The sequence below is a fragment of the Panthera pardus genome, unplaced genomic scaffold, assembly GCF_024362965.1.
Source record: "Panthera pardus isolate Hobbes unplaced genomic scaffold, ASM2436296v1 HiC_scaffold_4, whole genome shotgun sequence".
In the NCBI taxonomy this organism is placed as follows: Eukaryota; Metazoa; Chordata; class Mammalia; order Carnivora; family Felidae; genus Panthera; species Panthera pardus.
Window position 1 is genome coordinate 341,814 of NW_026526969.1, and position 25,602 is coordinate 367,415.

The 25,602-nt window shown below is 40.2% G+C and overlaps 2 protein-coding genes across 2 annotated transcripts; both read right to left on the bottom strand.

Moving 5' to 3' along the window:
• Positions 1 to 358: 358 nt before the first annotated feature.
• On the bottom strand, positions 359 to 5,119 carry CHCHD2 (coiled-coil-helix-coiled-coil-helix domain containing 2). The gene is made up of 4 exons (XM_019421772.2): positions 4,958 to 5,119; positions 2,375 to 2,624; positions 1,427 to 1,577; positions 359 to 660 (listed from the first exon to the last, which is right to left on the bottom strand). The coding sequence occupies exons 1-4, from the start codon at positions 5,005 to 5,007 to the stop codon at positions 650 to 652; spliced, it is 462 nt and encodes a 153-aa protein (XP_019277317.1). The 5' UTR covers positions 5,008 to 5,119; the 3' UTR covers positions 359 to 649.
• A 5,430-nt stretch (positions 5,120 to 10,549) lies between these two features.
• Positions 10,550 to 11,463, bottom strand: NUPR2 (nuclear protein 2, transcriptional regulator). The gene is made up of 2 exons (XM_019421773.2): positions 11,110 to 11,463; positions 10,550 to 10,780 (listed from the first exon to the last, which is right to left on the bottom strand). Exon 1 carries the CDS (start codon positions 11,425 to 11,427, stop codon positions 11,116 to 11,118), a length of 312 nt encoding a protein of 103 aa, XP_019277318.2. The 5' UTR covers positions 11,428 to 11,463; the 3' UTR covers positions 10,550 to 10,780; positions 11,110 to 11,115.
• Between the last annotated feature and the right edge of the window lie 14,139 nt (positions 11,464 to 25,602).

Genomic DNA, 25,602 nt, shown 5'->3' on the forward strand with positions numbered 1-25,602 from the left:
TTTTTGAAGGAAAGAGAGACAGAGTGTGAGTAGGGGAGGGGCAGAGAGAGAGGGAGACACAGAATCCGAAATGGGCTCCAGGCTCTGAACTGTCAGCGCAGATCCCGACGTGGGGCTTGAACTCACAAACCACGAGATCATGACCTGAGCTGAAGTCGCTGAAGTCGGTCGCTTAACCAACTGAACCACCCAGGAGCCCCAGGTGGATGCTTATTTAATACTGAGACTACGAAGTAAATAAAGACATGTTGAGACAATTGTGTTCTTTTGCAAAATGCGTATGTTCAACATGTATATACTGTACCTAATTTATAATCTTCAAAACCACATCTTAAAAGGTCACTTAAAAGACGCCACATTCTGGGAGAAAATCACTTTATTCTAATTAATTCACAATGTCACAAAAGCTGGTTTAAGGAGGCACACGAACATCTGCCCAGTTCCAAACTCAAAACTATCTCACAATGAACTTCTATGCAGTAAGAATACCTGTTTTCATTCCAATTCTGAAGAAAGCTGTATTTAATGATAGAGGAGAGGTTTAACTGGTGGTTTTACACTTTATTTCTTCACTATCAGTTATATTTTTATGCTAAATTAACTTGGTCATGGGAGATGATTTTTCATATCTTCAACTTGAACTTCTTGATTAGGCTAATCCTGCAAATAGAAAAGGTAAGTTAGAAGAACAATAGCTGTACCTTCTTAGCAAAGCAGAAGCCCTCCAAATGATAAAAAGAGGGATAAAAGCCCAAGGTTATCAGTTCATGCCTGAAAATGAAAATAAGCATTTTAATAGATGGTGAATTCTTAGGTTGATAGGAGGAAATTATGTAAAAACAACTTCACTGTCAACATTCTAGACAGCCCAAATATCAGAGTTGCACTGAGGGATTTAAGAAACTCTTCTCTCTCAAATCAGGTGTGGGGAATGCCAACAACACATGAGTCTTTATGTCCATTCTTGGACTTTGGTGAAAATGGAATGTAATTTTCTATTCACAGCTTTATGGCTAGATCACTTACATCCCATAACCAGAACAAGACCTGACACACTAATCTATACCCACTTACAGAAGAATGAGATTCAGAACATTACTGGTAAAAGCTTATGACTAGAAACCTCTGAACCAGTCCTTTGTTAGAAGAGTTAGATTATTTTTAGAATAATGTAAACCAAATCTCCTCTAACTTGTCAAATTAATTTATTAAACACAGACTCCCAAAGTTCTCTAGGGTCCAGGAGTACCATGCTGTGAACTGAGCAGATGCAGTTTTTTTTTCTCAATATATGAAATTAATTTTCAAACTGGTTTCCATACAACACCCTGTGCTCATCCCAAAAGGTGCCCTCCTCAATACCCATCACCCACCCTCCCCTCCCCGAGCAGATGCAGTTTTAATCACAGATTGATGCATCACCTACCATTTGCAAATCTGCACTGTTTCAGCACCTCGCTGAAACCTTCACAAAGCTTAAGGTCACCCTGATTCTGGGCACACTCCAGGAACTGTTTCATCTCATAGTGGCAGGGGCCAAACTGCTGCTGGTATGCTGGCTGGGTTCCCTGAGGCTCCTGCAAAGGCATAACATTCAGGACCATTGAGAAAGGAAATTAGATCTAGACCTGAACAAAGAACAGTATCTAATGTCTTTGAGGCCAACTGGGGAACCACAACTAGAACCAGAATGCAAATTCAAGTTTCCATCTAATAACAATGAAAGTGAAAAACTTTAAGGCAGAAAGCAAATGGGCTTTAACAAAATTCCAGTTATAATCAGAAAGATTCAAGAACAAACATGCAAATAAAGTGAAATGGTTATGTGCATACCTAAATACCAGTGGGGGGGTTCAGTGAAAAGTTTCATGAATGACAAAGTGAAACTATTACAGAAAAATAGATGGATGAGTGTCAAATATACCAGAAACACAACAGAGTATATATTCAAGCCCATCAGAGGAGAAAATTCACATACTTCAAAAAAGAGGGGCAGTGGGCAAATAACAGACAAAAGATCAGAAAACAGCACAGAGCTATTAAAGAGATTTTTAAATACTTAACTAAGATGGAGACTGAATTAGTTAAGAGTCACCAAGACAAATTCCTTAAAATAAGGGGAAAATGGCTGTTTTTCAGTGGATCAGGTTGAACTGCTATTCTACTCCCTGGGAACAAATACAATTTGTACAGTACTTGATGCTGCTGGCCTAAGGCACTAACTCAGCTGCCAAATGTGACTTTTGATAACCCGTTTTCTGTTAACAGCACTGTGGATTCTAAAATCACAGACAGTACCTATATTATATGAATTTACAAATAACTGGTTTTTCCCATAATATACCACTGGAAAACAAAATGCATAAAATCCTACCTGGTAAGTGATGTCAGGCCTTGAAGGCTCAGCATTACTTCCTCCACCGAAGCCCCCAGTGATGGCATGACCTAGCGTGTGCCCGACGGCAGAGCCCACAGCCACGCCAGCTGCGGTGGTTGCCATCTGGGCCATCAGACCTGGCTGCCGGGGTGCAGCAGCAGGTGAGCCAACAGCAGATGGTGGAGCTGCCGCCGGCGGCTGAGCGGCTGGCGCAGGTCTGGGTGCAGCTCTCATCTGAGGTGCCCGGCTGTGAAAGAAAAGAACACAAAGTATGAAGTTCACACTTCCTACCAGGTTTCAAATTGTCAGCTTAAAGAAACTGTACCTTGACCCTTGAACAACCCACGTTTGAACTTGCGGGTCCACTTATATGTGGATTTTTTCTGATAACTAAGTGTAGTACTGCATGATTTCTTAGTAACATTTTTTCTCTAGCTTACTTTATTGTAAGATTACAGTATTATAATATATATAGCACACAAAATACACGTTAATCAACTGTTTATATTTTTGGTAAGGCTTCCAGTCAACAGTAGGCTAACAGAAGTTAGGTTATTGGGGAGTCCAAATTTATTCACAGATTTGACTGTACCGGAGGTAAGTGCCCCTAAACCATTCATTGTTCATAAGTCAAATGTAAATGAAAATAAACTTCAGGATCTTCATTTTTAATTCTTAAATACAAATACTCTATGCAAACCAGAAAACTTTACGGAACACAATTCCCAGAACTATTTACATCATTTTGTCTCTTTAACCTTTTAAGGTTATAATCACCAAGTATAAACTATCTTTGCCTGCTTTTTGCATTTCTATGTATTCGTATACCCTAGAGTAGCTTTACAGAACACAGTTATTCCAATACCTCATAAAAATCATAAAATATTAAGAGTTTAAAAGGTCTTTAGAGAATCCACCCATTCAGATACTAGGGTTAAGTATCATTGTAGGTGCTGGGAATCGACCTGTTAAAAGACAAAAACCTCTGCCTTCATGACACTATTGAGGGATCAATTAATATGTCATCTAGTATTAGGTAAAAAATAATGAGAGGGAGAACATGTGGGACTTGGCAATTTTAGGTCAAGTGAGGCTAAGTGTAACTGAGTTGGTATCATCTTAGTAAACATATGCAAATAGTCATATGGGGGAAATAATACAATCTAATTCCTTCATTTCAGATTAGGAAACCGAAGACCAGTAAATAGGAGTGACTTGCCTGAACTGTTACACCAAAATTTCAATTGTATCCCATCCCGTAGGACATTGAGATGCTTTCAGCATTTTCACTAACATGTCCTGCACTGCTTTAAAAATCTTCACATGTTATATTCCCTCTGCACATTTTTAGAGTTTCCTTGGGAGCTCTTCAACCAAATAAGGCTAGGTCAGAAAACCTAATGACTTTGCTTCCAATCAGGTGGCATCTGGCATCACTTTACAAAAATGCGGTTTTCTGTCCTTTGGTGAGAAGCTTCTTTCCATTAAGTGAACTGCTTCCCTACACTCCTAGCATCCTGTGTGAACACAATCCACCTTACTGCTGGAAAGCAATGTGGTACTGGGCTAAACGTCCTAAACTGGCCACTGGAAAACTGTGGTCAGACCTGGCTTTCCTACTTACTGGTAGCATAACCTTGGACAAATCACTTATTCTGAGTCTCCAGTTTCCTGATTTCCGTAAAACAGGAATAACATCTATCCCTAAGGTTAAAGTATAACTGGAAGTACATCTTAAAAGTATTTTATGAACTGAGCCTTGGTGGCTCGGTCAATTAAGCGGCTGACACTAACTTCTGCTCAGGTCATGATTTCACAGTGGTGGGATTAAGCCCCATCAGGCTCTGTGCTAGCAGCACGGAGCCTACTTGGGATTCTCTCTCTCCCTCTCACTGCGCCTGCCCTGCTCGCTCTCTCTCAAAATAAATAAACTTAAAAAAAAATTTAAAATATTTTATGAACTAAAAAACATCATGTACGTGTGAGGCTTTAGGAACTACGTCCCTGACTGGGCTGAGTCCCTGGAACGCTCATTGCTGGTGCTCAAAGATTATTCAGTTTATCGAAATGAGATCATTTTCCTGATTTTACTACCTTTCTCCAACACTGGTTTTTGGTTTTTGTTTTTTTCTGCTACTTTTAAAGTTTCAGCCTGTTTACACTTACACATATCCACTTCTTTGGAGGACTTGCCCATTTTAACTTAAAATGAGCTTTAGGCGCACTTGGCTGCCTCAGTCGGAAGAGCGGGTGATTCTTGATCGCCGGGATCCTGAGTTCGAGTCCCATGTTGGGTGTAGAGATTATTTAAATAAACTCAAAATACTTTTCAAATGAGCTCTACAGTATTTTCAGTAATAACTCACGGACACTCAAAATTAGGAAGTTTGCCACTAACGGGATACCTAGCCAAAGCCCATTTACAACCAGCTTGCGGCGGGTGGGGACGCACCAAGGCCGCAGCATTTACAGCGGCCTCCACGAGCCTCCGCCAGCCTCCACCAGGCGGCGGCGAGGCCTACTGCGGCCTCCGTGTGCGTCACGGCGCCGGCAAGGCCCCAAACCCCGCGGTGGTCTCACCTGGCCGGAGGGGCCATGCGGGAGGTACGGCTCCGACTTCCACGCGGCATGGCAACTGCAGGGCGGCTCGGCGTCTAGAAACGCAAGACTCTGCGGAGACCCCGGCGGCTTCTGCGAGCTGGTGAGCGGAAAACGGGGGGCGGGCTTGGCCTCCGCGCGCGACCAATCAGTGCCCAGGCAGAGGCCTCTCGATCACCGACGTCTCCGCGTGCCCTGAAGGTCACTGGAAGAGCAGGACGTCATGGCGGCGCGTCGTCGTACGCGGTTAACGTCATGAGCTCCGCCCCAGGTTCATTTAGGAGACCGGAAGTGCCTGAGGTTACTCTGCAAGTGTACTTCCAGCTTGATGCTGCTAGTCTGAGCCGCTAGCTGTTTGCTTTGTAGGGTATGAGCACCGTCGCACTTCTTTCAAATATATGGTAGACAGATCCAGCCTTGAGAGCGAGGCAGATTATCTGGCGTTCTGCAACTGGACCTTAGGCAAATTAACTTTTCTCAGCATTAAGGTTATTTATTTGGGTATTTTTTTGAGGCACAGTGTGGGCACACAATGTGAACTGAACCAAGGAAACTGAAAACTTTAGGCAACACCGACAAAGCTGAGTTTATTCTATTTGTATTTCTCTTCTTTGTGGACTCAGGCAACAAGTTAAGATCAGATCGTAATAATGCCTTACACTTATGTATTACTATATAGTTTCAGACCCTTTTCGTTATGTCATAGAACTTGTGCCCATAATTGGGATAGTATTTATTCACTATTAATAAAAATGTTCTGAATGATTTCCAAGTGCTAGCTAGGTTCTACAGATAAGATACAGCACCAAATAAAACAAGACTACCTTCGTGGAATTTAAAGTTTGAGGAGAGACAGAAACGTCTACGTAAATCAGGTAGTGGTGATATGAAGCCAAAGTATGGTGAGTGAGATGGGGAGTTAGAAGTCGGAGAGGGCAGGAACTCTTGGAAGAGTTAGTATTTGAGGGGCGCCTGGGTGGCGCAGTCGGTTAAGCGTCCGACTTCAGCCAGGTCACGATCTCGCGGTCCGTGAGTTCGAGCCCCGCGTCAGGCTCTGGGCTGATGGCTCGGAGCCTGGAGCCTGTTTCCGATTCTGCGTCTCCCTCTCTCTCTGACCCTCCCCCGTTCATGCTCTGTCTGTCTCTGTCCCAAAAATAAATAAAAAACGTTGAAAAAAAAAATTAAAAAAAAAAAAAAGAGTATTTGAATAGACTGCTTGAGGAAGCAGGGAAACAAACAAAATGTTTATCAAGGGTAATGGCATTCCAGGTAGAGGGAACAGCAATTGCGAAGTCCCCACGGTTGTATGTTTTAGTGATTGTCGATGTGACATAGTTATAACAGTAACGTTTTAGGGCCTCTGCAGTAGTGGAAAAGTTGGTTAGTGGTATTTCTTTTTTTTTAATTAATTTTTTTTTTTTTTTTTTGGTTAGTGGTATTTCAAGGATGGCTTCATGGGAAGGTCCTTGGGATGGGATGGGATTTATGGAGGAGAAAAGGAAAGGTGGACTCTCCATTTCTGCTAGGGTGTCAAACAGAAAATTTCCCCTTCCACCAGAGGTTAGTAGTTTTTCCAGTGAAAGCACATTGTTTCCAGTAACAGCAGAATGTTTGTGGAACCGAAGGGTAAATAATGCAGTAACCTTTCATGAAAAAGTTTTATTTTCACAGAACTATAATGAAAGCTTTACAAATGATATGACATTGTATTTGTCTTTGGATAATTCATAAGCAGAGACGGAGTAAAGGAGCCCTATAAAGGACTCTGAAGGCAGAGAGCAGAAGAGCTTGAATGAGCATAACTTTGGACAATTAAGACAGGTATCCAGAACAGAGACAATTTTAATCATACCTGGCTAAGTTGTTAATTCTTACATTGAGGAAAGAATATTAGGTATTTGTACAAGGTTATTTTGTAATAGTAAAGGATTGGAAACAACCTAAATTCTTGTCAGTATAATACTGGTTTTTAAAAAAGGCACAGCACACAATATGCAGCTATAAAAAGGAATAAAAAAGCCTCTCTGTTATTATTAGTATGAAAGATACCAAGAGAAACTGTCAAGAGAAAAAAGGCAAGAGGCAGAATTGAATGTACTGTGCTGTGTAACATGGAGAGAAAAGACTATTAATATGCATAAACTACCTGCAGCTGTTAACACTGCTAACACGAAACACTGTTAGTTGCCTTCAGGAAGTAGGACTGGGTGGCTGTAGCACAAGGTGGGACTTTTACTGAAAACATTTTCTATGTTTTGGATTCTGAAACAGTTAATATATTACCTCTACTCAAATACAGATTAAGAACATGTAAAAATTAAAACTAATAAAAACAGGAATTGAAAAAAAATTTCAGAATTCTGCTACATATCATTTGTAGTTGGCCAGGATAAATATGCTGAAGTTCCCTCTTTAGTAAAATGTATGTAACAACTTCTCATTCCATAGTGATTTCAGTCATTCTCAACAAATTCACAGTGATCAAAATTTGAACAAAGAACTCTTGCAGGCATTGTTACAGATATTTGATGCTGACATTTGGATGAATGGACTCCTGATGACTACAATAAAATTTTACCCAAATTAGGCTGTAGATAGCAGAAGTTTTAAAATTGTGCAGATCTGTTCCAGAAATTCCACAGAAATCCAGGAATTCAAGAAACACTCATGAATGTGGAAAGAAATTAGCTATAAAGATGTTTAACAAATTCCATAAAGTAGGGAAAACTAGTAAGTATCCTACAATACAGAAATAAAGTTATGATATATACACATGAAATGCTATGCAGCTATTTAAAGTATTATGAAAGAATATCTGACATGAAAAGTATCTTCATAGTGTATCAAGGGAAAGAACAATTACAAAGTAGTATACATAGTAGGTTTGTATTGAGAAAGTTCATGTATTTTTAAAGGCTGGAATTATGTACACTCAAGTAGTGATGTTATCCACTGGGTATTGATTTCCTTTTTTTTTGTTTGTTTGGTCATATTTTCCAATTTGTCTAAAATGAACATCCTTAAACTAATTAAACATACCATGGTGGTTTAAAATACATCCACAGATTCTTAGACACTCCCTTCAAAAAGTGGAGCCTAATTACTCTCCAACCTCATGACCCTAAGCTAGAGCCACCTTGTTAGCCACTTCTGAATTCTGCAATCCCAGAAACTGAGATATGTTGCTTTAAGTCACTAAGTTTTTGAGTAATTACACAGCAATAGGTAACTAATACACAATTTCTACAGTTACTATATTTAAACTGTAAAGGTTCTAGTATCTAAGGTGAGCAAAATCTAGTTAGAACATCTAATAGAGTGTTGCTTTGACATGGCTTGTGTCTGTCTGGGTATGCTGTACTTCACAGCAAGAATTGTGTAGGAACTGAGATGTTTAAGACATTAAGGTCCTTGCACTCTAAATGTAGTTTTTCCTTTGGCTAACAAAGACATATGATTACAGTGCCTTGCACATACCAGACAAAAAAAGAATGAACCAGTTAGTGAATTTTTAACTGTTGATCTAAAAATACAAAATACAAGTGGTTAGGAGGTTAAGTGGTTATGAAGTTCTAAGGATTTCAAAGGAATGGCTATTCACTGTGGATGAAAGATTCAGGGAGAAAGTGGCACTTAAAATTAAGTACAGGTGGAATTTGTTTTAGAAAGATTAAAATTACAAAGGGGAAAAGGGCATGGTGAGTAGGACAGCACAGATTGAAATAAAGCAGAATCAAATATGGAGGACAGAAGATCTGTGTCAAGATCCAGAGTATGTTTTTGGAAGTTGTAGTACAAAATTTAAGAAAATCCAAGAGATGACTTCCAGGACAATATAAGGAATCTAGGCTTTTTATCCTACAGGATTAGAGCAGTCATTGAGGGTTTTTATATATTTAAAATGGTCTTTGGAGGGGTGCCTGGGTGGCTCAGTCGGTTGGGTGTCCAACTTCAGCTCTGGTCATGATCTCAGTCTGAGTTCGAGCCCTGTGTCAGGCTCTGTGCTGACAGCTCAGAGCCTGGAGCCTCCTTCAGATTCTGTGTCTCCCTCTCTCTCTGCCCCTCCCCCACTCATGCTCTGTCTCAGAAATAAATATTTAAAAAATTTTTTTGAAAATAAATAAAATGGTCTTTGGAAGATTAATCTGCATATGGTGTATGAGACACAGCAGAATAGGGGTAAGGGAAAAAAAATCGAAGGCTAAGACGGTGACAATGGGAATACTACTAATGATGTGAGTGCCATGCTCACTCTGGCAGCACATATACAACAATCATGTGAGTGCCTTTGTATACCAGGCACTAAGAGCTTTACATGTATTATTTTATTTACACCCCACAAAAACTATTTCTTAAAGTTTATTTATTTAGAGAGAAGAAAGTGAACATGGGGGAGGGGCAGAGAGAGAGCATCCCAATCAGTGACACTGCAGAGACCAACATAGGCCCAAACCCATGAATCATGAGATCATGACCTGAGCCAAAACCAAAAGTCAGACGCTTAACCCATTGAGCCACCCAGGCACCCACACCTCACAAGAACTCTTTAAGTAAGTACTGTTTTATCCCCATCTTATGGATATGGAAACAGATACTTGGAGTTTAAGCTATTTGCCCAAGTTCACACAGGTGTTTGACTCCAAAGCCAGAATTCCTATTACAGCACACCGTCTGGAGACATTTTAAAAGAATGAATGTAGTGAATGAAAGAATTGAAGACTGACCAGAGAGGAAGGAGATTCTGTTTTGTAAACTTAAAAATACTTACTATTTATTGAGTACCTCTTACATACTTAATTGTGTGAGATGTTTTATATATTTAATCTATAATCCAGTGTGGTAAGGTAATCCAGTATCATTCCATTTTACAAATGAGAAACTCCAGGCTTGGTGTAACTTGAAAAGCGTGCTGAATGCCTCAAAAGCGTGCTGAATGCCACAGCGATGAACAGCCAGAAGATTAAAATTCAGGCTGCTCCTTCCAGTACGCACCATCCTTCTCTCCTAACCAAGGACTCACCATTGGGTGCAGAGGCCTAAGGAATGCAGACTGAAGAGAAAGACAACCACCCTGATGTATTCTGCATACTTTTTAAACCACATCTCAACTCTCATCGTTGGAGCTGAAGTTTGTGGGTGGTACTGCACCCCAGAATATTGTGTACAATAGAGGAAAACTGTGATGGTGGAATGAATGAAGGCTTTTGAGTATCTGCTATACCTGGTCTTCTTTGTAACCAGCTGCATGACCTCTGAAGAGTGATTTGAACTCCTTTGCCTCAGAATCCCCTCTACAAAATGGGAGACAGCAGCGTCCACATGAAAGGACTGTTGTGGGATCAGCAGTGCGGAGAATCTAGCAACTGTTCAGTACACACTCTTACAACTTAAAATATTCCTATTCTGGCAAACAAATATTAAACCTGCACACTGCATCTATGACAGGGGGTTGAAATCTTGCACACATTCCTCTCTTTGTTCTCCCCCTATTACACATTAAGATGAACTCAAATATTTGTATATTTGAAACGAGTTACCGTAGCAACTGAAAAAAAAAAAAAAACCCCAGAAGAGTTAAAATGCCATTCTTGCTTTTAATTAAAAACCCTAAAAAGGCATACGCACTTGGACACTTGGATGTTACTTAATTAACAATCAGTAAGGAAAAGATACTGGAGCGGTAAACTTAAGTGATGTCGGAAAGAAGTTATGTTGACCAACACGGATTCTCCCCCTTACGACCACAGTTACAGCTGGAGTCAGAGAAAATACTTTTATCAGGGCCTTCGGGTATCCTGCAGAAAACTGACAAAAAAGAAATAAATTATTGTCTTTAGCCCATGCATACGCACTGGAAGTAAATTCTTATATTTTTAAGATGTTTCTGCGTTTCCTAGACCCTTCTTCTCCCAACTATAAAATTCCAAAAGGTAGAGTTTTACACTATTCTAATTGCAGCCAAGAGATCAGGTGGGTGTTTTGGGGGTCCAGCTACGACTCGCTAACGCGAAGCAGCCTCGGAAGGAGGCGACTCTGCCCGGGTGCAGTCACAGAGGGCGGACGCGAGAGGCACCGGGTGGCCAGGGCGCTCACGGGGCTTCCCAGAGTCCTGGCCAGGTGCAGCCCGCACGCACCTGTGCTCAGGCGAGGCGAGTGCGCGCCCGGGGCTGCAGCTGGCGCTGGCGACGCTTGCGCTGACCGTTGAGGAGCTTCTGCGCGATCTTGCGCTCGTGACCTCCGGGCACTGGCCAGTTGGTGCGCAGTTCCCGCTCGCGCCGCGTCCGGCCCTTGCTGCGCCCGGCCCCGCAGGCCGGGAAGTCGCGCAGGTAGTAATAATCCAGGCAATCGTAGAGCTCGTCCTCGGAGCTCACGGGCGGCCACGCCTCGGCTGGAGGCTGCCGGACCCGAGCCCGGGCGTTGAGAAACGCCAGGCCCATCTCGTCGTCCCCCATGGCCGCCGGCCGGCGCACGCGCGCGCTCCTGGGAGACCCCGCCCCGCGTTTCGATTGGCTGTGCCTGCGGGGGCGGAGCTTATTGATGACCTAACAGAGCCGGGAAGTGGTCGCGCGTGGCCCTCTGCTTTCCAGCCCCCGCCACAGTGACCACTTCGTCTATCCGGGCCTGTGCGCCGCCGCCGCGAGAGGGGCATTTGGCAAAATCCGACCGAACATTTTATGTCGGTCAAGAATGAAAAACTACAAGTGTCAACAAGGGACTACTTAAAGAAAATGTGTGTTCTTCCCGAGGACTTTCATCAGCAGTAAACATTTTGTTAGGCTGTTTGATGAGATCAGAAAGTGCTCAGTAATAATGTAAAGTGAAAGATTCACTTTTGAAGAAATATCTCTGGTATCCCAGTAGCGTATTTTTTAAAGATCTGTCTATATAAAAGATTGAAAGGAAACTCATCAAAATGTTGAAAGTATTTATGGCTTGAAGGGCCATATATACATTAGCTGTTTTTCTTTTCCACCGTACCCGTTTTTGATAAGGAGTGTGAATTAATTGCTTTAAGCGAGGGATTATAAAGCAAAAGGCACGCTGCCTGCTATAAGACCCGGAACTGCGCGCGATTTCGGATTATCCGCGGTTACTTAAGTGCCGCAGTTAGGCTACAATACACGAGGTAACCTCGCGCCGGCAATTTGGGGTGAGAGCCGGGAGTAGGGAGTGGCGGTGCAGGGTATTCAGCGCGAGCCGAGGGTCCGGCCAGTCAGTGCACATTGCGCTGGGATCCCCTGGGCGGGGAAGGGTTCTCCAGGAGAGGGGCGAAGGAGAGAGGAATCCGTCAGGGTTACTGCACCGGAAAAGGCCACGTCGGCCTCTTAGCGGAGGGGCGCCGCTGCACCGCGGGGCGGGAGTCATTACTCTCCGGGGCGACTCCCAGGTCTAATTACCTAATTAGTGTGTCTCTAAAAGCTTCTCTCAGGGAGTTGTTGCGAAAAACGCCTTTAAGTAGCCCAGATAATTGTCTTCCCACAAAAATTGCAGCTATCCCCTGGGGGATTTTCTTTTTAATAGATCAAAATAATACCCTACTTTAAAAAAAAAGTTGGGGGGGGGGTGCTTCCCAGATATTTGATCTTGCTGTTTGTTGCCCATTTTAATTTTTTCTTCCGCACTCTGAAGTCGTATCCCTGGTGGGGCGTGGCCTACATACCACGCTCTCAGGGCAATTTTGGTGGTTCTTTAAATGAACAAGTCCCAGGAGAGTGTTTTTAATAAAACACCGAGGGGATTTTTCTCTTCCACCCACGTGTCTTACATTTGCTGTTGGGAAAGAAACTAATATTTATCCTTTTACTACTCCCCCATACATGATCTTAAAAAAAACTCTTTAGATTTTGTGTTACAAAAATACTAAGATATTCTTAAAAGTGCAAAGAATAGAACAGTGGACTCCCATATCCCATCACACGGATTGAACAATTGTCAAGACCTGTCACATTTTTTAAAAAGTTTATTTATTTTGAGAGACAGAGAGGAAGAGAGAGAATCCGAAGCCAGCTCCATTCGGTCAGTGAGAGCCCGCTGCAGACTTGAACTCACCAATCTTGAGATCATGACCTGAGCCAAAATCAAGAGTCAGACGCTTAACTGACCAAGCCACCCGGTGCCACTTGTCATATTTGCTTTATATATCCCTTTGTTTTCCTCTGCTGCAGATCTTATGTCATTTTACTCCTATATTTCTCAGTATACAGCTCTAAAAAACTAGACTCCTTTCTTACATAAACTTCAGTGTTATTTTCACACCTGACAAAATCAACTGGTCCTGTTTTTATCTAATACACAGTCCAGAATCAAATTACTCTGATTGTCTAAAAGACCTCAGAATACGTACAAAATCTATACATGAAGTTTGCTTGGAAGTCTCGTATTCTAGGGCAGTCTTCCTGTCCTTTTCATTTTCCCCTGACATTGACTTGTTGAAGAATTTGGGTCAGTTATCCTGTAAAATGTCCCACTTTGTGGATGTGTCTGCTTCTTTGTGGTGTCATTTAACTTGTTCCTCTCTCTTCCATATTTCCTGTAAATTGAGGTTGAATCTAGAGGTTTGTTTATATTCAGATTCCATTTGGGGGGCAAGAAAAAGGTCCTAGGAAGTAATGTGTGTTGGTATCACAACAGGAGATCCACAATAGTTCATTGTCCCAACTTTAGTGATGCTGTGACTGATCAATGGGCTCATATGGTAACAGCCTTTCCCTGAAATTGTGAAGTTCCACATAAACTTTTATCCAATGATTTCATCCATAGTTCATTACTTTATTTGCTATTATGTTCATTTGCGATTATTTCACTAGGGGCTATGAGATGATAATTTTATAATTCAATCATTTCTTCCACATTTATTTGCTAGATGTCTTTCTCTCATGGACTTAGGCTATTTGGTTACCCTGAAATATATTTTGACAAGAAAGGCAAGACAAATGTTTAATTCTCTTTTATTTTTTTAAAAGTTTATTTATTTATTTAATTAATCTCTACACTCATTGTGGGGCTCAAACCCATGACCCCAAGATTAAGAGTCACATGCTCTTCCAACTGAGCCAGACAGGTACCCATAATTCCCTTTTAAAGATGGATTTTCAGGATGCTAATGGACTCTATGTTTTTTTTCTCTTGAGAATAAACTCATGAATCTTTTTTTTTAAATGTTTATTTACTTTTGACACACACACACACACACACACACACACACACACACACACTGTGAGTGGGGGAGGGGCAGAGAGAGGGAGACACAAAATCTGAAGCAGGCTCCAGGCTTTGAGCTGTCAGCACAGAGCCCAATGTGGGGCTCAAACCCGCAAGCCATGGTGAGATCATGACCTGAGCCGAGGTTGGACGCTTAACCGACTGAGCCACCCAGGTGCCCCAAACTCATGAATCTTATAAAAACACAGTCAATGTGTTTGATCAACTTCATTTTTATTATTTTTTATTTCTCAAATTGTTCCATCTTTGGTCAGTGGGAGCTCCTTCCTGTGATTCCTGTGTTCTTTTGGCATTAACCTAGTAGTCATGGAGAATGCCCTTGTTTTCTGGTAAACCAAGATGTCCATCCAGGCTCATCATGTACACTCTATGCCCCAGACCTGGAATCAACCATTTCTCCAAGGAGTCCTTGATCTTTTTAGTGTAGAGAATGGATTTAGAGACTTTTTTTTTAAGTTTCATGAGTAGAATTCAGTGATTGATCACTTACATGCAACACCAAATGCTCATCTCAGCAAGTGCCCTCCTTAACACCCTTCACCCATTTAGCCCGCCCCCCACCTATCTCCCTCCATCAACCCTCTATAATTAAGAGTCTTTTGTGGTATATTTCACTCTAGAGACAATAATCTTAAAACCGTGTATTATATTTTTGATCTTTATAAGAACAGTGTGAGCTATTACTGTCCCAATTTTCCAGATGAGGAAACAGTTTAACAACTTCCCCAAGGTTATATAACTAGTAAAAAGCAGAACCAGACTAAGGGTGAGAACTTCAGACCCCTAAGTAATTGTTTCTTTCATTTTACTGTGCCTCTTTATATGAATTCTTTGTTTGTCAGTTCACAGGTTGCTAAACATCCCTGCCTTCCTAGCTTCTGAGATGATATTTAAAAGCTGGTGCCACCATCTGTCTTGCTGTCTTGTCGCAGGACTCTGAATTAATTCTGATGATATCATTGCAGTAAGATTTTAAAGTGAACTTTGTATCTTGTTTAGTGGTTTGACTTCAGACCCAGGGGATAAACAACTAACAATCATGTTTCAGGAGCAGACTTAAATCCCTCTTGTTAGCATAACAAGAGTTTATAGAGTTTATAAAACTCTATCTCGTTACTTTCTAATGAATTATTGAAAGTACCTCATAAGATAGAAGGAGAAATGGAGATTCAGCCAAGTCCTAAGTCACTTCCTCAAGGCCTATGGTGGAATGACTCTCTGTTTTTGCATTTGGGCCATAGCAAAGCTTGCTCCAGGTCTCTGAGATCCTTCTGATAAGACTTAAGTGAAACTCATCACAAACTCAGACCTGGCTATGCCTTATATTCAACATTTCTTGCCCTTTCCCACTTATTCATGCCTTTGTATTACTTGTGCATTTGTCTAACTCCTCTGTAAGATTAGAAACACATTTTCCCCACCCCCATCTCCAGCTCACGGTCAGTATAAAATAAATGCCTGATAGGGGCACCTAGGTGCTCAGTTGGTTAAGTGTCTGACTTCAGATCAGGTCATGATCTCACGGCTCGTGAGTTCAAGCCCTGCATTGGCTCTCAGCTGCCACGAAGAGCCTGCTTAGGATCTTCTGTCCCCCTCTCTTTCTGCCCCTCCCCTGCTCACACTCTCTCTCTCTCTCTCCCAAAAATAAATAAAACATTTAAAAATAAAATAAAATAAATGCCTGTTAAGCAAATAAATAAATATGGATGTGTAAACAACCAAGACCATTAAAAACTATTAATGAAAGTGAGCAAAATTTGAATAATAATTTAAGCCTCATTTATTCATTCAAAATATATTTACATGTACCATGTGCCAGGTATCATTTCAGACTTTCAGGATAAAGTTCCTTGCTCCTCTGCAGTTTATATTCTAGAAAAGGCAGATAAATAAAAAATATGTAATATATGATCTCTCAGTGATAAGTGCAATTAAGAAATATGAAGCATGAAAATGTCATGAATGTGACATTTTATTGGTTTTTTTTCCTTTTTTTAATTTAAATTTTAGTTAACATACAGTGCAATATTGGTTTCAGGAGTAGAATTCAGTGATTCATCTCTTATACAACACCCAGTGCTCATCCCAACAAGTGCCCTCTTTAATGCCCATTACCCATTTAGCCCACTGCTCACCCTTCCTCCATCAACCTGTAGTTTGTTCTCTATCAGTAAGAGTCTCTTATTGATATGGGGTGCCTGGGTGGTTCAATCAGTTAAGCATTTAACTCTTGGTTTTGGCTTACATCATAATCTCGCAGTTTCATGAGTTCAAGTCCCATGTTGGGCTCCATGCTGACAGTGCGGAGCCTGCTTTGGATTCTCTGTCTCCCTCTCTCTCTGCCCCTCACTCATGTGCACTGTCTGTCAAGAGTCTCTTGTGGTTTGTTTCCCTCTCTTCTCTCCCCCACCTTCCCTTATATTCATCCATTTTGTGTCTTAAATTACACATATGAGTGAAATCAATATGGTATTTGTCTTTCTCTGGTTGACTTATATCACTTAGCGTAATACATTCTAGCTCCATCCACGTCATTGCAAATGGCAAGATTTCATTTTTCTGATGGCCGAGTAATATTCCAGTGTGTGTGTGTGTGTGTGTGTGTATCACATCTTTGTCCATCCATCAGTTAATGGACACTTGGGCTCTCTCCATAATTTGGCTATTATTGATAATGCCGTTATGGACATTGGGGTGCATGTACCTCTTTGAATCTGTATTTTTATATCCTTTGGGTAAATACCTAATAGTGTAATTACTAGATTGTAAGGTAGTCCTATTTTTAATTTTTTGAGGAACCTCCACACTGTTCTCCAGAATGACTGCACCAGTTTGCATTTTGATCAGCAATGCAAAAGGGTTCCCCTTTTTCTGCATCCTTGCCAACACCTGTTGTTTCTTGGGTTGTTAATTTTAGCTATTCTGACAGATGTGAGGTGGTATCTCATTGTGATTTTGATTTGTATTTCCCTGATGATGAGTGATGTTGAGCGTCTTTTCATGTGTCTGTTGGCCATCTGGAAGTCTTCTTTACAAAAGTGTCTGTTCATGTCTTCTGCCCATTTCTTAACTGGGTTATTTGTTTTTTGGGTGTTGAGTTTGATAAGTTCTTTATAGATTTTGGATACTAACCTTTCTCAGGTATGTCGTTTGAAAATATCTTCTCCCATTCTGTAGACTGCCTTTTAGTTTTATTGATTGTTTCCTTTGCTGTGCAGAAGCTTTTTATCTTGAAGAAGTCCCATTGGTTCATGTTTTCTTTTGTTTCCCTTGCTTTTGGCGATGTGCCTAGTAAGAAGTTGCTCTGTCTGGGATCAAAGAGGTTGCTGCCTGTGTTCTCCTCTATGACTTTGATGGTTTTCTGTCTCACATTTAGGTCTTGCATCCATTTTGAATTTATTTTGTGTATGGTGTAAGAAAGTGGTCTAGTTTCATTTTTCTGCATGTGGTTGTCCAGTTTTCCCAACATCATTTGTTGAAGAGATTATCTTTTTTCAATTGGATATTCTTTTCTGCTTGGTTGAAGATTAGTTGATCATTTCTGGGTTTTCTATTCTGTTCCATTGATCTGTCTGTTTTTGTGCCAATAGCATACTGTCTTAATGACTACAGCTTTGTACTATAGCTTGAAATCTGGAATTATGATGTCTCCAGTTTTGATTTTCTTTTCCAAGATTGTTTTGGCTATTCAGGGTCTTTTGTGTTTTCATAAAAATTTTAGGATTGGTTGTTCTAGCTCTGCAAAAAAAATGCTGGTGGTATTTTGATATGGATTGCATTAAACGTGTAGATTGCTTTGGTAGTATAGACATTTTAACAATGTTTGTTCTTCCAATCCATGAGCATGGAATGTCTTTCCCTTTCTTTGTGTCATCTTCAATTTCTTTCTTAACATTTCTGTAGTTTCCAGAGTATAGATCTTTTACCTTTAAACCTAGTTAGGTTTATTCCTAGGTATCTTACAGTTTTTGATGCAATTGCAATGAGATCGATTGCTTGATTTCTTTTTCTACTGCTTTGTTATTTGTATATAGAAATACAACGAGATTTCTGCACATTGATTTTATATCCTGAAACTTCGTTGAATTCATGTATTCATTCTAGCAAATTTTTGATGGACTCTTGGGTTTTCTACATATAATATCATGTCATCTGCAAATAGTGAAAGTTTACTTATTTCTTGCCAGTTTGGATGCCTTTTTGTTGTTGTTGTCTTATTGCTGAGGCTGAGACTTCCAGTACTATGTTAAATAGTAATGGTGAGAGTAGATATCCTTGTCTTGTTCCTGACCATAGGGGAAAGGCTCTCTGTTTTTCCCCATTGAGGATGATATTAGCCGTGGGTCTTTCGTATATGGCCTTTGTGACGTGAGGTATGTTCCATATATCCCTACTCTGTTGAGTGTTTTTCCTCAAGAATGGATGCTGGGGACACCTGGGTGGCTCAGTCAATTAAGCATCCAACTCTTGGTTTTGGTTCAAGTCATGATCTCACGGTTTATGAATTTGAGCCCTGCATTTGTGCTGACAATGTGGAGACTGCTTGGGATTCTCTCCCTCCCTCTCTCTGCCCCTTCTTTGTTCATGTCTCTCTCTCAAAAAAAAAAAAAAAAAAAAAAAAAAGAATGGATGCTGTATTTTGTCAAATGCTTTTTCTGCATTTGTTGACAGGATCATATGGTTCTTATCCTTTTTAATGTGGTGTATAATGTTGATTGATTTATGAATATGGAACCAGCCCTGCAGCCCAGGAATAAATCCCACTTGGTCATGGTGAATAATTTTTTTTTTAAGTTTATTTATTTTGAGGGAGAGAGAGTGTATGTGTGAGTGAGCAGGAGGGGGCAGAAAGAGAAGGAGAGAGAGAATCCCAATCTGGCTCCCCACTATCAGTGCAGAGCCCAGAACTCCCAAACAGTGCGATTGTGACCTGAGCTGATATCAAGAGTCAGATGCTTAACCGACTGAGCCACCCAGGCACCCCAATGATTAATTCTTTTAAAGTACTGTTGAATTCAATTTGCTAATGTCTTGCTGAGAATTTTTGCACACATGTTCATTAGGGATATTAGCCTGTAACTCTCCTTTTTAGTGGTGTCTTTTACTGGTTTTGAAATCAAGGTAAGGCTGGTTCCATAGAATGAGTTTGGAAGTTTGCCTTCTATTTCTATTTTTTTTGAACTATTTGAGAAAAATAGGTATTAACTCTTTGTTAAATGTCTGGTAGAATTCCCCTGGGAAGTCATCTGGGCCAGGACTGTTGTTTGTTGGGAGATTTTTGATTACTGATTCAGTTTTTTTGCTATTTATGGATGAGTGTGTTCAGTTTTTTTATTTCTGCCTGTGTCCATTTTGGTCATTTGTGAGTTTCTAGGAATTTGTCCATTTTTTCTGGATTGTCCAGTTTGCTGGAATATAATTTTTCATAGTATTCTCTAATAATTGTTTGTAGTTCTGTGGTGTTGGTTGTGATCGCTCCTCTTTCATTCATGATTTTATCTATTTGGGTCCTTTCTCTGTTCTTTTTGATAAGTTTGGCTAGGGGTTTATCAGTTTTGTTAATTCTTCCAAAGAACTAGCTCTTAGTTTCATTGATCTGGTCTACTGGTTTTGTTTGTTCATTTGTTTGTTTCTATATCATTTATTTCTGTTCTAATCATTATTATTTCCCTTTTTCTGCTGGCTATAGGCTTTATTTGCCCTTCCTTTTCTAGCTCCTTTAGGTGTAAGTTTAGGTTGTGTACTTGGGACCTTTCTTGCTTCTTGAGGTAGGGCTGAATTGCAATATACTTTCCTCTTAGGACTGCCTTTGTTGCATCCCAAAGGGTTTGGACTGTTGTGTTTTCATTTTCACTTGCTTCCATACTTTTTTATTCTTTAATTTCCTGGTTAACCCATTCATTTTTTACTAGGGTGTTCTTTAACCTCCATGTATTTGAGGGCTTTCCAATTTTTTTTTTCCTTGTGGCAACTTCAAATTCATAGTGTTATGGCCTGAAACTATGCATGGTATGATCTTGATAGTTTTGTACTTGTTGAGGGCTGATTTGTGACTCAGTATGTGATCTATTCTGGGGAATGTTCCACATGCACTCAAAGAGAATGTTTATTCTGCTACTTTAGGATGAAATGTTCTGAATATATCTGTTAAGTCCATCCGGTCTAGTGTATCCTTCAGAGTCATTGTGTCCTTGTTGATTTTCAGCTTAGGTGATCTGTCTATTGCTGTAAGTGGATATTAAAGTCCCCTACTATTATTGTATTGTTCTCAATGAGTTTCTTTATACGATTAATTGATTTATATATTTGCGTTTTCTAAGTTGGGGGCATAAATATTTATAATTGTTAGATTTTCTTGAAGGATAAACCCCTTAATTATGATGTAATAATGCCCTTCTTCATCTCTTGTTACAGACTTTGTTTTAAAATCTAGTTTGTCTGATATAAATATGGCTACTCTGGCTTTCTTTTGACATCCATTAGCATTATAGATGTTTCTCCATCCCCTCACTTTCAATCTGCAGGTGCCTTTAGGTCTAAAATGAGTCTCCTGGGGTGCTTGGGTGGCTCAGTTGGTTAAGCATTCAACTTCAGCTCAGGTCATGATCTCACAGTTTACGGGTTCGAGCCCCATGTCAGGCTCTGCACTGACCACTCGGAACCTGGAGCCTGCTTCGGATTCTCTGTCTCCCTCTTTCTTTCTGCCCTTCCCGGGCTCATGCTCTCTCAAATATAAATAAATATTTTTGAAAAAATAAAATGAGTGTCTGGTAGGCAGTATATAGATCGATCTTGTGTTTTTTTTTTTTTTAATCCATTCTGATACCCTGTGTCTTTTGACTGGAGCATTTAGTCCATTTACATTCAGAGTAATTATTGAAAGATATGAATACAGTGCCATTGTGTTACCTGTAGATTTGGTGTTTCTAATGATGCTTTCTGGTCCTTTCTAGTCTTTGTTGCTTTGGGTCTTTTTTTTTTTTTTTTCTCACCACTCAAAGTGTCTCCCTTAAGATTTCTTGTAGGGCTGGGCTAGTGGTCACAAACTCCCTTAGTTTTTGTTTGTCTGGGAAATTCCTTATCTCTCCTTCTATTTTGAAAGAAGTCTTGCTGGGTAGAGTATTCGTGGCTACATATTTTTTTCCATTCAACACACTGAATATTTGGACACTCTGAATATATTTGGACACTCTGGTGTCCAACTGGCCTGCCAGTTTCTTTGGACAGATCTGCTGAGAACATGATCTGCCTTCCCTTGTAGGTTAATGACTTTTTTTCCCTTGTTGCTTCCAGGATTCTTTCCTTGTCTGTGTATTTTGTAAATTTGACTTTGATATGTCTTGGTGATGGCTGGCTTTTGTTGAATTTAATGGGAATTCTCTGTGCTTCTTGGATTTTCCCCAGATTAGGGACATCTTCAGCTATAATCTGCTCATTAACCTTCTGCCCCTTTTTCTCTCACTTCATCTTCTTGGACTTCTATGATATGAATGTTACTACATTTTAATAAATTGCTGAATTACCTAAGTCTGCCTTCATGATCCCTCACCTCTGTTTCTCTCTTCTTTTCAGCTTCATTGTTTTTCATAATTTCATCTTCTATATCACTAATTCGCTGCCTCATCCATCCTAGTTTTCATGGCCTTCATTTGGGTTTGCATCTTGGTTATAGTATTTTTAATTTCAGCCTGACTAGATTTTCGTTCTTTTCTCTGTGTAAAATGGATGCTCTGGCGTCTTCTATGCTTTTTTTCAAGGCCAGCTAGTATCCTTATAATCATTGTTTTAAATTCTAATTCAGACATCTTACTTATGTCTGCATTGACTAAATCCCTCACTTTCATTTCTTCCTGGTCTTTATTTTGAGATGAATTCCTCTGTCTTGTCATTTGGGAGGAAGAAAAAAATAGTAATGGAATGAAATAAAAATAAATTTTTAAAAATCAAATAAAGGAACCTAATTCCTACATATGTTTTGATCTTCTTGTTAAGAGAAGCATTGACAGTAGCAAAAAGGCAGGGCAGTCCACATGTCCATCAATGGATGAGTGGATAAACAGTGTGTTCTATCCATATGACAGAATATTGTTTGAATGCAAGATGAAACAAGTTTTGATACACACTACGTTGAAAAAATACACTGAGTTAAAGTGGTACAGAAGGCCACAGAGAGAATGATTCCATTCATGTGAACTGTCCAGAATTGGGAAATCATTATTCTTCACAAGTATTCAGGACACAGAAGATCAGGAAAGATGTAGGACCTTCCCCACACAGGAGGAAAATAAGCAGCCATGACAAGCATGTAACATGGGATCCTAGGCTAGGTCTACATCACTGGTTGATTGTAACAAGATATAACTCAGGAACAGACAGATGAGGAGATGCAGAGGGCCAGGTGTCGGGAAGTGTGCAGAGCTTCCGTGGCCTTGCCAGGTGCGCATCTCTCCCCAAACCTCCTGAATGAGACATTTTAGACACAGAAGTTCTTTCTGAGGAAGTGGTATTGGAGGAAAGAGCAAAATGAAGACAGCAAAAGTCACTTGAGCAAAATAGTGAACTAGGAGGCTCCAAAATCTTGTCCCCACACAAGATATTTTTAAAAAATACAAAAAATCCAGAAAGTGGCTAAAATAATACTATAGGATTTCTGGTAAATAGTCAAATATCTACGGTAACCAATTGAATACCCAGTCAAGAAAAAGCCATATTCAAAACAGTAGGAAATTTTGTACTGTTTACCTTTTTGGTTTTTAAAAATTTTTTTTTAACGTTTATTTATTTTTTTGAGAGAGAGAGAGAGAGAGACAGAGCATGAACGGGGGAGGGTCAGAGAGAGAGGGAGACACAGAATCTGAAACAGGCTCCAGGCTCCAAGCCGTCAGCACAGAGCCTGACGCGGGGCTTGAACCCACAGACTGCGAGATCATGACCTGAGCCAAAGTCGGACGCTTCAACCAACTGAGCCACCCAGGCGCCCCTGTACTGTTTACTTTTATATTTTATTTTATTTTTTAAATTTACATCCAAGTTATGTAGCATATAGTGCAACAATGATTTCAGGAGTAGATTCCTTAATGCCCTTACCCATTTAGCCCATCCTCCCTCCCACAACCCTTCCAGCAACCCTCTGTTTGTTCTCCATATTTATGAGTCTCTTCTCTTTTGTCCCCCTCCCTGTTTTTATATTATTTTTGCTTCCCTTCCCTTGTGTTCATCTGTTCTGTGTCTTAAAGTCCTCATGTGAGTGAAGTCATGATATTTTTCTTTCTCTGACTAATTTCGCTTAGCATAATACCCTCTAGTTCCATCCACGTAGCTGCAAGTGGCAAGATTTCATTCTTTTTGATTGCCGACTAATACTCCATTGTGTGTGTATATATATGTATGTATGTATGTATACCACATCTTCTTTATCCATTCATCCATTGATGGACATTTGGACTCTTTCCATACTTTGACTATAGTTGATAGTGTTGCTATGAACATTGGGGTGCATGTGCCCCTTTGAAACAGCATCCTTGTATCCCTTGGATAAATACCTAATAGTGCCATTGCTGGTTTGTAGGGTAGTTCTATTTTTAATTTATTGAGAAACCTCCATACCAGTTTCCAGAGTGGCTGCACCAGTTTGCATTGCCACCAGCAGTGCAAAAGAGATCCTCTTTCTCCACATCCTCGCCAACATCTGTTGTTGCCTGAGTTGTTAATTTTAGCTATTCTGACAGGTGTGAGGTGGTATCTCATTGTGGTTTTGATTTAAATTTCCCTGATGATGAGTGATGTGGAGCATTTTTTCATGTGTTGCTTGGCCATCTGGATGTCTTCTTTGGAGAAGTGTCCATTTATGTCTTTTGCCTATTCCTTCACTGGGTTATTTGTTTTTTGGGTGTTGAGTTTGATAAGTTCTTTGTAGATTTTGGATACTAACCCTTTATCTGATATGTCGTTTGCAAATATCTTCTCCCATTCTGTCAGTTGCCTTTTAGTTTTGCTCATTGTTTCCTTCGCTGTGGAGAAGCTTTTTATTTTGATGAGGTCCCAGTAGTTCAGTTTTGCTTTTGTTTCCCTTGCCTCTGGAGATGTGTTGAATAAGAAGTTGCTGCAGCCAAGATCAAAGAGGTTTTTGCCTGCTTTCTCCTCGAAGATTTTGATGGCTTCCTGTCTTACATTTAGGTCTTTCACCCATTTTGAGTTTATTTTTGTGTATGGTGTAAGAAAGTGGCCAGGTTCATTTTTCTGCCTGTCACTGTCCAGTTTTCCCAGCACCACTTGCTGAAAAGACTGTCTTTATTCCATTGGATGTTCTTTCCTGCTTTGTCAAAGATTAGTTGGCCATACATTTGTGGGTCCATTTCTGGGTTCTCTATTCTGTTCCATTGATCTGAGTGTCTGTTTTTGTGCCATGTACTGTTTTTACTTGCTGTGCCCTACACGTTTCATGCACAGCAACAATCTTGGTCTGAAGGAGGCAACAGCTCAGCCCTCAATTCCCTGATTCAAACCAGAGAGAGAAGAGCAGAACAGAACTTAATTGTAACATTATAACCTGTCTGGGGGCCTAAAGAGTGATATCTGTTTTGTCTACTCCAAAACTCAGGTGGAAAAGTGGTAGGCACTGCTCAGGAAAGCTGCAGAGGAACTATATACCCACAGGTGCCTGAGGGAAGAGATTACAGGTGGAGATATCCAACAGACCATCTAGAGCCCCAAAGAGTAGCTGGATGAGACTGGAAAATTAAGACGTTCAGAAGTAGCTATGTATATGAGGAAATTAGTAAAGCCACACAAGCCGAGGGAAGACACATACTCAGAAGAGACATGAGAAGATCTTGAGCTTTCATCTGCAGCTGATCTCAAGGCCTAGAAAAGAGCCAGATAACTACTGAAATAATGCTCTAGTACAAAACCAGTCTGCAAAGACTAGGATAGATGGATTCTTTCAAATGCCCAATTTTCAACATCAACAAAATTACTAGACATACAAAGAAATAGGAAAATATGACCCACTTAAAAAAAGAAAATAAATTGGCAGAAACCATCCCTGAAAAGGCACAGGCATCAGACTTACTAGACAAAGACTTTTTAAAAGTTATCTTTAAGTACACTGAAAGGGACGCCTGGGTGGCTCAGTTGGTTAAGCATCTGACTCTTGATCTCAGCTCAGGTCATTATCTCACAGTTCATGAGATCAAGCCCTGCATCGGGCTCTGTGCTGTCGTTTATACAAAAATAAATAATAATATTTAATATTTAATAATTTATATTTAAACAATAAATATATTATGTATAAATATTTAGTGTGGAGCCTCCTTCAGATTCTCTCTCCCTCTCTCTCTGCCCCTCAACCACTCTCTTTCTTTCAAAATAAATAAACATTTAAAAAGTACACTGAAAGAGCTAAA